The sequence below is a fragment of the Toxotes jaculatrix genome, chromosome 4 (genome assembly GCF_017976425.1).
Source record: "Toxotes jaculatrix isolate fToxJac2 chromosome 4, fToxJac2.pri, whole genome shotgun sequence".
NCBI lineage: Eukaryota > Metazoa > Chordata > Actinopteri > Toxotidae > Toxotes > Toxotes jaculatrix.
In genome coordinates, this window is record NC_054397.1 from 5,589,359 (window position 1) to 5,601,398 (window position 12,040).

At 39.5% G+C, this 12,040-nt stretch overlaps 1 protein-coding gene across 1 annotated transcript in view; it reads right to left on the minus strand.

Moving 5' to 3' along the window:
* The window catches only part of LOC121181105 (protein sidekick-1-like), a 212,333-nt gene that overhangs the window by 49,949 nt on the left and 150,344 nt on the right, over positions 1–12,040 (minus strand). Inside the window, exons 16-19 of the mRNA XM_041036906.1 lie at positions 10,608–10,748; positions 8,084–8,265; positions 4,286–4,401; positions 132–327 (exon numbers count right to left, since the gene is read on the minus strand). Coding sequence (XP_040892840.1) covers positions 132–327; positions 4,286–4,401; positions 8,084–8,265; positions 10,608–10,748 — 635 coding nt within the window. The remainder of the gene's footprint in view (positions 1–131; positions 328–4,285; positions 4,402–8,083; positions 8,266–10,607; positions 10,749–12,040) is intronic.

Sequence of the window (12,040 nt, forward strand, 5' to 3'; positions counted from 1 at the left end):
CACAGAGAAAGTCAATACACTTTCATTATTATTCATAGGAGAAGCTGATACTGAGTGTTCTTTGTGGTGTTCTGGCTTTATTCAAATTGAAGTCCGTAGTTGTGCATGTGTATGTGTGTGTGTATACTCACTGTCCTCATGTGTCTGCAGCAGGGTGGGGGGGCTGCGGGGGCCATCTCCAGGTGTTGTGAAGCAGAGGGTGGCACCGAAGTACCAGGTGAATTTCTTGAGTCCACTGACCAATCCTGTGTGGCGTGACCCTGGATAGTCTGGGGTGATGGTTATCACAGTAAGGTCCTCTGGAGACTGCTCTGGCCAGATCAGCAGCTGTGTTAAATGAGGAAAATGGTCACTGTTGACATCTAAGTTGCAAACAATATCTAACAAATCCAACAGCACCTAAAATGTTTGTCCCAGTTATTTTGTTTGTTGTATGTTTCCCATATTTTTTTTGTCATCCGTTTGAGTTAGCAGTATTAGCTTCAGGCTACTGAATCCAAATCTTATTATTCAGACTGCACTTATGAGACAAAACTTATTTGTACAACAGTATGGAATATGGTGAATCTTTTTAAACTAGGCTGATACCCAAGGGTTTTTTGTCATTAAAGTTTTAAACCGCCAAATGCTATTTACAAATTTGTCAGAGTGGCAAAACAATATTCATGTTTCACACCCAGGAAAAGTTATCTGCATTCCAAACATATTAAAATGTAAGCATTTATTTACGCATGAATGTACCACTTAACATAAATTTCTGCCACCAGGCCATTATCAGTCAAAACAGCATCTGAGGACAAACACTAAGTTTGATTATTAGTCCAACTAAATGCCTAATGAAAGGTTAATTTGTCTCTTTTCTGAGACTTGATTTGTATTCAGAACCACAGTACGTTGGTTTGTGTTATTGCTTTAGCCACAAAAACAAACAATGAAGAGCATACCCTTACATATTTATAATGGGAGATAAGCCATGGGGAACACTGTGATGTGGTACTCACAGTATAAAAAAATAAGTGGCTAAAATGTGAACTTTGAGCCAAGTTTTCATCAGAATTAAGCAGTGCAATGGTTTAGTGGTGTGTAAAACAGAAAAAAATGTTTACACACCAGCTTTATGTGATAATAGTTTTCAAAATGTCTCCTTAATGACATATTGTTGGTGAGTGTACTTTAACATATATTGCTGCAGTACCAGTGCGTTGCAAAACAAAGCTGCAAACTTTATCAGTATTCATCAGCTCCTAACCCATTCACCTGTCTGGCCCGCCCATCCACACACCTGTTCCCACTTGTCATCAGCCCTGCAGTCACCTGAGCTCTCCCCACCTGCACCTCTGTGCGATCAGCCTTGCATCATGTATACCAGGTCTTTTCCTTTGTTCCTTGTTGGACCGTCTGTTTCTGTTCCCTTGTGTTTCCCTGTGTATCTGCTACCTGCTTTTTGGAATCCTGTCGTCTGTATCTGTCTGCTCGCTCTTTTTGCGCTGCTGAATTTGGGTCTTCCTTATCTGCACTATTATCAGCACACCCTGACAGCTCCTAATAAAGTGTTTGGTGAGTGTAGACAGTTTTGTTAGCATTTACAAACTTCCTTTAGGGTTCTGATTCTGATAGTGTGCATATGTTTGGCTGTGTCTAAAATATATATAGTGCAATATCTGAACTGAGTGTGAATCTGAATGTGAATTTTATGCATGATACTGATGTATGAAAAAGTTTTTGGGCAGCCCTGGCCAAAATAAACATTTTCTTGACGTTTGAGGTGAAAATAAATTAAAATAACTCCGGCAGCAGACAGACATTAAAAAATGAGAATTTCTTCAGCTATTAATCCACTGTTACTTTTTGTTTCATAAATCTCAAAAATACCAAAAAAAAAAAAAAAAAAAAAATGACTGTATTTGCAAAAGTACTACTAAAACAGGAGTAGAAGTACTTTCAGCTATACACACAATCTCACAATGTATTCCATTTTGTGGATGCATGAATGACCATTGTGCGACTCTACGCCTGTCACTGATGATGAAAAATGATGATTAGCAAGCGTCCATAATCTCAAATATGGCTCACTATAGAGTAAATGTTTGCTTGTTACAGTATAGTGGAAGAAGAAAATGAGTGAGTGATTTTGGACACAGCCTAAGGATGCATTAGAGCTAGGTTGTTATTTAATACTGTTCATTGTATCGAGCCAGTATGCTCCTTGCTAGATTTTTTTTTGGGGTGTTGTGGGTTGTGGCAGCACAGGACCCCTGATGTTCTTTACTACATATCTCCCTTTGACTAAAACTGGGAAAAGGGTCTTGCCAAATATATCTTAAGACATCAGTAGGATTAACACTGTAAATGCTGTTCCATTGTACACACTGCTTTATATTATATCTGCAATTGGAACCAATCAGCCATTTGAAAACATTCACGCCCTGCTATTAGAAAAAAAGCTGGTGATACCCAGAGACAGCTGAGTGCCTGCTTTTCCCTCTGCCTGAAGGGTGCTGCACTGCACCCAGTCTGTCATGGTAAAATAAGGTTTTCTATTGTAATTTATTATCAGCACTGTACAGTTTGGGTGCAGTAAAAGAGTGCTGATCTGGCACCCACAAGCATCAGATGCTGGTCCACTTTTAAAGGGTGTTGGGAAGATTGGTTCTGCAGTTGCTATAGAAACATGTGAATTCTGAACCAGATTGAAACAGAGACCCAAAGTGTGCTGAAGAACATATACGGTACTGTGTTATCCATAGAAGAACCGGGCCCAGAGCAGAGGCAGTACGCCACCACCAGAGTTCCTCCTGCTTCCACGTGTTACCTCAGGTTTAGGCTAAAATATTCATAATCATAAAGGTTTCTTTATACTGGGCTGGTAAGTGCTTATTTTTTTCTGCGAGTTGCATTATTTACTTTCATGCAAAATGCAATGCAAAACTTTTGCTCTGTTCTTTGATAATATGTTCTGAATAAACCTCATTTATGAGAGTCGATAGACATCATTATTAGTTCTGCAAAAGCTAAAGTCAGTGTCTGTAAAAACCCCTACAAATCTCATGTAAGTCGGAAGACAGTGTCAAGGACATGTCAATGGAAGACATCAAACTCACCAGAAGTGGCTCTCGCCCTGGCAACCAGTTTTGCGCTATATTATTAAGGGTATTGTATATAGTCACTGATCTGTGGGGGGATGAAATGAGATGAGGCTTTGCTTCATATCCTCTTTTAATTAATATCATTATCTACTGTCCTCTAACCAGCACAACACACCCAAAGACGCACACCCACATGTGCGGCATCACTGAAAGGCTCCACTGATTTGGAGTGGAAGAGCCTGGTATACAGAGACAACATCAGACAGCCACATCAAAAACGTGGAAAATCATATAGTATTTATCAACCAACAAAGACACACACACACGCACGCACGCACACACGCACACAGGCCCAGTGACGCTGAGCAAGAATGTGATGTTTTCTTTGTCATGTTAATCAGTTCCTTAGGGCTTGGTTGCCACAACGAAGTGAACAATAAATCACATACCAGAACTCGTACATACAGTATAGATCACTCACACTATTCAATCCTTCACTCTCACCCTGCTCTTCAGTATCCTGCTCGCAGCTTCTTTATTATTATCTCTTATTTTGCTCCAGTTCCTTGCCCCTATTTTCTCAACACCTTCTTTTTCCAAATTTAATCCTCTTTTTTTTAAAAAATATAACTCACCACACTTGGCTTAGCTAAGTGTATCGGTAAACAGGAGCAAACTAAAAGACCTTTAAGAGGTTTTTTCACAAAATTTACTCACGCCTACACACCGACAAAGTGTGTAGGTGTTGAACTGATGAACAAAATGTCGAGAAAAGGATTAATAGATTTTTTTTATAGACTGTTTTTTGGCATCAGCTCAAAATTATCCATGGATTGGAGCTCTGGGACTCGAGACCGTAGTATCACTTCTGAGTTTAATACCTGGGCAGGTGTGCTCTTTGATGATAAAAGATGATCATAACAGGCATTTTGAACATTGACAAACAATATTTTGTCTTACAAATAATAAATCAAATGATTAATTTACATTAATATGTCTATCATATAACTTAGAATAGAAGGAATTTACCTTGTCATGCAAAATACAGGTGAGTACCCGCACATTTTATTTATTATTATTGTTATTTTTAAGAACACAACTGTCTTTTATTTTATTGGACCATTCTATATTGTTTAAACACTTTTTTTATTTTAAAAACAAAGTAATTTTATTACATACACATTCATCCAGAGGCTTACCTTGTATCCCTGGTTGATGCCATTAATAAACTGCTGAGGTGGAGGGTTCCATGTGAAGCGGATGGTGGTCGAGTTGATAGCTACAACTTCCACTTCCTGCGGAGGTGCTGTGGGAACTTAATACAGATAAACATGCACATAATATTTAGCTGTAATAGGTCCACCAAGAGGAAGAGTGCTTAGATACACTGGAAAAAAAAAAACAGTAACAGGCTTGGAGCTCTAAGCTGCAGAAATAAACTGCTTTCGGAGTTATGCTTTTACTTTTTCAAGATGTAGTGGTTTTAAATATCTCACACAGCACCATATTTCAATATTTCATGTTGAGACTGAGTTCATTTTTTAATTAAAAAATTCTGCTAAGCTTGCAAAAGCTAAATGCCAAACCTACCCCTCTATTCTTTGCTGCAAAATGACCTAATTTCTCAATAAAATTCATTCCATCTATTGTATTTTGCATTTATGTATTTTGCATATTATTACCTAAGGAATGACTAAATGAGATTAGGTTACTGACCCATCAGTGACTGATTCTGAAAAATGGTGGCGCATGAGGACACCTAAAATGAAAAATTAAATCTATTAAGCCTTTCAGTCAGTGACCTCAGGGGACCAGATAGGCCACAGATACTTAGATTCACTAACTGTACTTGTTGTTTCAGTCCTGTAGCCACATTATTCTCCTCACCAAGGAGCCCTGTTCACTTTTATTACCCAGTTGATGTCCCTGTGTAGTACATCGTGATTTACTGATCGAAAAGTACAATTTATTAGTTACAAGAATCATGACTTTTGATCTGTATTAATACTTAACTTACAATGGGTTTTGCCACAATTTAGTGTTGCATTCACAATGAGTTGGGGAAGCTCAAAGCTGCAAAAATGCTGGATCCTACTATCTTTCTCCTGAAGATAATCTTTCATTAGGAACTCAATGCCTTCTAATTGTCTTCTTTCAAAAACACACGCCTCTGTTTTTTAATGAAGGCCTTCTGTTAAAAATGACACTACGACATCACCAGGGTTATTTCTCCAAACGACGGAAATCTCCCTCCAGAGCGGGTAAACTGAAATGTATGTGTTAAATCAGTTGAGTGCCCCTTTCACTTCTGCAGAAATCTACTTATCCATGGGAAAAGCTTTTACTGGCTATTGTTTTAGAATTGTGACACACCAGCATGTATTACTTACACTTCTACATTTAGTTCTTACACAGACAAAAAAAAAATCTGTAATGAACTTGGACTTTCTGGGGTCTCTATGTTTAAAACTGAATCTCAGTTCAAAGATTCCACAATAAAAGAATTTTCAGTAAAACCAAACCAGAATAGCAATAATTTGCAAAGTTTGTTTTGAAGTGTGTATAGAGCGTGTATAAGATGTTCATCATTCACCAGAGACTGAAACAGAGAAAACAAAGTGTTGAGAGATATGATGGTAAATGTCTAACAATAGAAGTTCTGAGGTTTTCCTGTGAAAGGAAGGTTATTTGTTCAATTTAAAAAAAAATGTAGGCTGGCAGGAGGTAAATATGGTAAACAAGGGCTCAATATGTAGGTTTTGGTCTCACAAACTGGAAACAAATTTACTTCATCCACTCTAAGACTGAACCACTGTCTCTTATTTTGATTTTTCATATATAAATATATGCCCTCTTTCTCCATGTCAGTGTATGAATGTGTCTCTACATGTGAATCAGTGGGTCAGTGAAAGGAAGAAGAGCCATGAAACCACTAAAGCCAAGAAGAGAGGAGAAGAGTGCAACTGTGAAATGTGTGTGCTTGTGTTTGTTTGTGTGTGTGTGTGTGTGTTTGTGGGCACGTTATGGTGATTACACTGTAAAGGGATTATGCTGATGCTAGAAAGCCACATAGTGATAATGCACTGTTGCATGATGGGAGTGCCCTTTACATTTTATATTTGAGCCAGAGTGGCCAGACGACACACAGACACACAGGGAGAGTAGAGCAACATACAGACTGGAAAGACCACAGACCAGAACAAAAACTAGTGAAAAATGGAAGGCAAGAGATAGTGAGAGAAAGCGAACCAAGGGATGAGAAGACCGAGAGGGAGATGGAAGATTAATTGATATTAAAGATGCTCTCTCCCACCCTGCCATGCAGACTGTACTCCTGGGAACCGGCTTCTAACCCTTCTAAGCTCACAGCTACAGATAAAACACTAAACTCTGCCCTCTGAGGGAATCTTAGTATGCGCGTATGGCCGTATGTGAGAGAGCGGGAAAAGAGCAATGTTATCAGAGTCTAACGCTGAGTTCAACCACATACTCTCAGAGATAGTGAGAGAGAGAAAATGTCCAATCCATCGCAGCCACTCCCATTAAACCACATTAGAATAATTAATGAGCCTAACTCCCTCTCCTGAGTCTATAAACCTGTCCTGAACTCTTGTAATAATGACTGTGAGTTTTATGTGAGCATGTGCGCACGCGCGCGCATGTGTGTGTGTGTGGCTCAGCCCATCTGTAATAATGATAATTTACTGTTGGAATAAAAGTCAGGAAGAGAAGAGCACGTGTTTAAAGGAGATTTACCCCTACGACCACTTCCTTTCGTCTTCCTTTACAATCCTCACTTACATTCTTCCCTCTTTCACAACCACTTCATTGATTTACGTTTGAAGAGTTGAAAGTGTGATCCTCTATGCAGCCATGTTTATTACAATCAACACACTATTATGTATCATATAATATATTTATAGAGCGGTACAGACACTCTTTCCCCATGAACTCCCTCCAGCTCATTCTGAAGCATCCCAAGGTGCTCCTCGGCCAGATGGGAGATGTAGTCCCTACAGTGCGTCCCGGGTCTCCCCTAGGGTCACCTCTCAGTTGGCTGAAGCTGGTATGTCTGCGAGGGGATGCCTCAGGGGTGACTTTAACAAAAGTCTGAACCGTGTCGAATGGCTCTGCTCAAAGCTGAGTACCTTATGCTATCGCTGAGGTGAAGTCTGCCAGCTAGTGGAGATACCTCATTGCAACTGCTTGTAACTGTAACCGACCTCAGTCGCTTGACAATCACGCAAAAACAGCAAATATGGGTGAGGATGGTCTTGTCACCAATATGTACGTGTGTACATAATGTGTACATAACACTTAACATTACACCTTTCTTTAGGTTCTAAATCTTTTTTTTCTTTCTTTAGGTTCTAAGTCACATAAAAAGCAAACATCTGGGCAGGTGAAGCCAAAGTTTTCTCTAACACAAAGTGCAGAAATGTGGGAAACTGGGAAATGGAGAGGTGCAATGCAAAGGTACACTCACACACCATTATTTTTAAGTGACTGTACGTAGGCAGAAAACCTGGAGTCTTTGCACTTGTACATTTGGTCTCTCTCTGTCTCTGTCTCTCCTTCTCTCTCATATTAGCTACTATGAAGGCCAAGGGCACATACCAATTATCAGGAATATCCTTTTACTTCTATCTGCAGCCAAAGTCTATAACTCAAGCTCACAGTGACCAATGAAATAATGCTCTCCCCATTTATCCACTCATTAACTGTACAATCACCCCATCTAAATGTGACGATCATGCATCTAACTAATATCTAGTAACAACGGATGTGACCAAGGTTTTATTCATCAAATGATTAATTATAAATCTATTCATAGATTATAATTTTTACTCATAATTTTACTTATAATATACCAGTGTTTGGTAATATGTGTGTGTGAATGGACTGATGATTGAGACAGTGTCTAAGAATATCTTGGTACATTTGCTTTGCCGTCCATGAGTGAGAAATAAAAAAAATGTGTGAGCATCTTTACTCACCTCCCTGCAGAGTGTACTCAGTGACAGGGCTGCTGTAGACACCCAGGCCGGCTCCAGTGTAGGCGGCCACCTGGATCTGGTATTGTGTCCAGATGATCAGATCTTTCAGCAGACAGTAGTTGGTCTCTGGGCTGCTGATGTTCTTCTCCTGGTAGTCCCCCGGCAGCCCTGCCAGACGGTACCTACAAACACACGCAGATGCTTGTAAATAGGCTGATTTATAAGAAAACAAGTGAGAAAAGTAAGCAAAGTAGTATAAGTCAAAATACACAGAAAAATATATGCACATGTGAACAATGTTATGGCTGTAACTCATGTTGCCCAGTAAATCGGTCAGTAATTGTAGGGGTAGTTGGTTCAATCCCTGGCTCTTTGGACCTACAGAGAAAGTGTACCCAGGCAAGAAAATAAAACCAGAATTGCTCCTGATATCTGTATAAGCATGGGCAAAAAGGTTTAAGTGGCTTTTTAGACAAAAGTATGAAAGAAATAAATGTAATATAACCGAATGCAGTCACAGAAATACATTCCCAGCCCTGAACGACTTTGCACACAGCTTAATAATGTAACAATATAAAATCACACCAGTGTGCTTACTGTACGTGTGTGAATAAATATTTTGAAATAAACAAAAATTTTGCTGTCATTTATGTTGGCCATCTGGGAGGAAAAAAAACTGTGCTTCTCTGTTGCCGTGAAGTCACTTGAATCACTTCAGAATCCTTAAAAAATAAAAACCTTCAGTCCAGGTAGACATCTCAGAATAAAGCACATTCAAGGCCTTTGCTTTAGTATATGGGATATAAATGTCTACTTAAAAGGATATATGACCCGACTTGACAGGGAGGTGTAATACCACTTAGGTATTGTACATATCTGATGGAGCTGAATAGAGTAATAATCCACATGTCAGCGTTTTAATATGGAACCTATTCACTGTAACAGGATACTCCTATGTTTTACTGGCTGAGTCAGCGTTCTATCACACATGCATAACATGTATACACAAACAACACACAGGAACACACTCAAGCACAAAACAAAAATTCACAAAGCGAGAGGGTGTTGCAGGCTGACAGGGGATCTCAGTAGTGGAGAGGAAATAACCCCTTTCTCCTCTCTCTCCACCTGTCACACTGACACTCAAACTGGGGGAGGAAGAGGACTCAAAGGGAGGTGACGGAGGAGAGAAAGTGGGAGAAGATAGGAGGAAGAGAGTGAGGATCTGCCAGCTGATATAAGAACGGAGAAAGGAGAACACAAAGGGGAGAGCAGGAGGAGGTGGAAGCTCTGTCCTATAAAGCTGAGATGATACAGTGGAGCTGTACGAGTGTGTGTTTCTATTTTCAACTGATTTCTGAAGTGGAGGCAGATAGCACAGTGAATGAGGATAAAGACCTGATAACTTCTACTGCAATTATATGCAAATCTCGTGTGAGGCAGCTGATGACAGTTTGATTACACACAGTGTGTCACACTTTAGGCAGACATCAAAATGAAGGACGATGGACCAAGGGCAGCCAAAGCATCTGTAAAGAGCATTTGTGTCTGTGTGTGTAACTCAGTTTACAGTTTTCCAAATACCAGGGCTGCAACGAATGATCCTTTTCATTTAGACAATAAAAACTTTTTTACAAGTTAATAAGTTGTTTGCACAAGCTATAACTTCTGAAAACAAGATTTAAAAGAAATTACCTTTCCTAGTACAGCGACAATACCAACATCAAACAATCCTGCAGAGCAATGGTCACTGATAAGCTTTGTCAGGTTTTGTGTTTTCAGCCAACTTAGACAGATTTATTATGTTCTGACATGTTGATATCTGATATGTTGGTTTGGTGTTCTTCTTTTGGCAGCACTGTAAGATGAAGAGTGCACTGTTTTGTTCCAGAAACAGAAATACATCTTCAACATTTATATAGGTCTATACTATGCACGTAACAGTTGTCCTGAAAAGAAGAAAAACAGGCAGTCTTAAACATTTTTGTAAAAAGCTTTCAGAATACCTGAAATACTGTTATTTCCATGAATGTGAGGATGCTGTTAGTCTGTTTCTCACAGATGAACATGTAGCTGTAGATGTGCGTCACAAGGAGGAAAACTATGCAATTTAGAACATTCTGTAAAAAGCCTTTAAGTTGGACATCAATACCTGAGGTAGTCTATGTTATGTAAGAGATAATACCAGACAAGCTGTAATGTTGTTTCTCATGCCCTCTCTTCCCTCTTCATTCCATTAGTTTATTTCAAAGCCCATATTCATACAAATATCAGTCACAGTTGAAATTAAATTGGTGTTTCTCACTGAGAACTTTGCTCTTTAAACTGTTGCCACGGTTAATACTATTTAGAACGGCAAACAAACTGTGTCATAAGTGTCCGGATACACTGTCACTGTTACTGAAAATGAATCCATAACTTTCATAAAGACACTTTCTACTTTATAAAAAAAAAAGAAAAAAAAGAAGAAATGAATCTAGAAATTAACCTACCAGCCAATCAAAGTGCCTGTGTGTATGTATACCTGAGTACGTATCCTCGGAGGACTCCGTTGAGCTGGGGTTCTGGTGGAGGCTGCCACTGGACCATGATGGACTGGTTTGTCCGTCCACTGGCCACAATGTTCTTCGGAGGAGAGCTAGGTGCCTCCTCCCTTAACATCAATCTGACACACACACACACAAAGAGAAACAAAGAGATGAAATGATTTTGAGTGAGCTTATTAGGTGTCTTATGATGAGAATATTAGCGTTGCTGAAGAAGTGTAAGTAAAGAATTTGTCCTTTTTCCTCTGGCATCCAACACATCACTAACATGGACAGTTTGGAACAGGAGCAGTACTTTAGATAAGTAGGCTAAAAAGGAATTTTACAGTAATTCTCCTTCGCAAGCATCTTCATCTTCACTGGTGAGATACACAGGACAGAGCTGCAACTTTTTATAGAGCTCAAAGCTTAAGCAGCTCTGATGAATTCTTACTGAATTGTGCGCTCATCCTTCTCAACCCCGGTTCTCCTGGTGTATCTTGCCATTTAAAGCATTTGTTTTTCATCTCTGGTTATATTGTTATATTTATTTCTAACACCACTGCTGCTGCTGATGGAAACGTTTAACGCATCACTTCCAGTGCGCCAGAGGATTTCTCCTGGGAATGATCGAGCTGACACTGGGTGTTTAAAACAACAAATGTAAAAGCGTTTGTGAACTCAGTATGAGTTAGATCACTTTTGTGTTTTATTCACTGGCAGCAGACAACAAAAAATATGCATTTGCTGTCTGTATGTTGCAGATTACTGTTCATATTCTGTTTTATTTCTGCTGCTTTTAACTTCAGGGATTCCCACTTACTTTTCATTTGTCTTTGTCTGGGCAGTTTCTATTTCAACCTCCACCCACAATCACCTCAGTGGTCCAGCTATACAATCCGACAGCAATAGATAGTTAAATTACTATTAGTAGAGAATGAGCAAAGAGCTTGTCTTTTTTATTTCCGGGGGGACGGTATGGTCCCTCACTCTCTCTGCCCTCTTCTGTCTCTCCGAACCTTTTTCCCATCTTTCCGTTGACATTTTGAACTACTTCTCAATTGTACTTTCTCCCCCATCTGCAACTTTTACCTTTCATCCATCATGTCCTTTGGCTTCAATTATTTCATCCTTCTATCTTTTACTCATCTCCTTCTCTCTTCCTCTATTCTCTAACACCCCCCGCCTCCACCGCCCAGCCTCACCCGTGATTAAAGCTCAAAGCTCTCTCATGGTTGGTAAAGCACACAGGCTGAGCTGGTCAGCCTCTGGCTTTACTGTAAGCAGCTCAGCTAATGTAATCAGAGCCATATGTGCTCACACACACACATACACATATAAACACACCAAACAAATTTCTCTCAGCTTAAGACAGACTGCTACATCCGATGGTCTTTTCCCTTCCATGGATTATGTCTGGAGATTTACATTA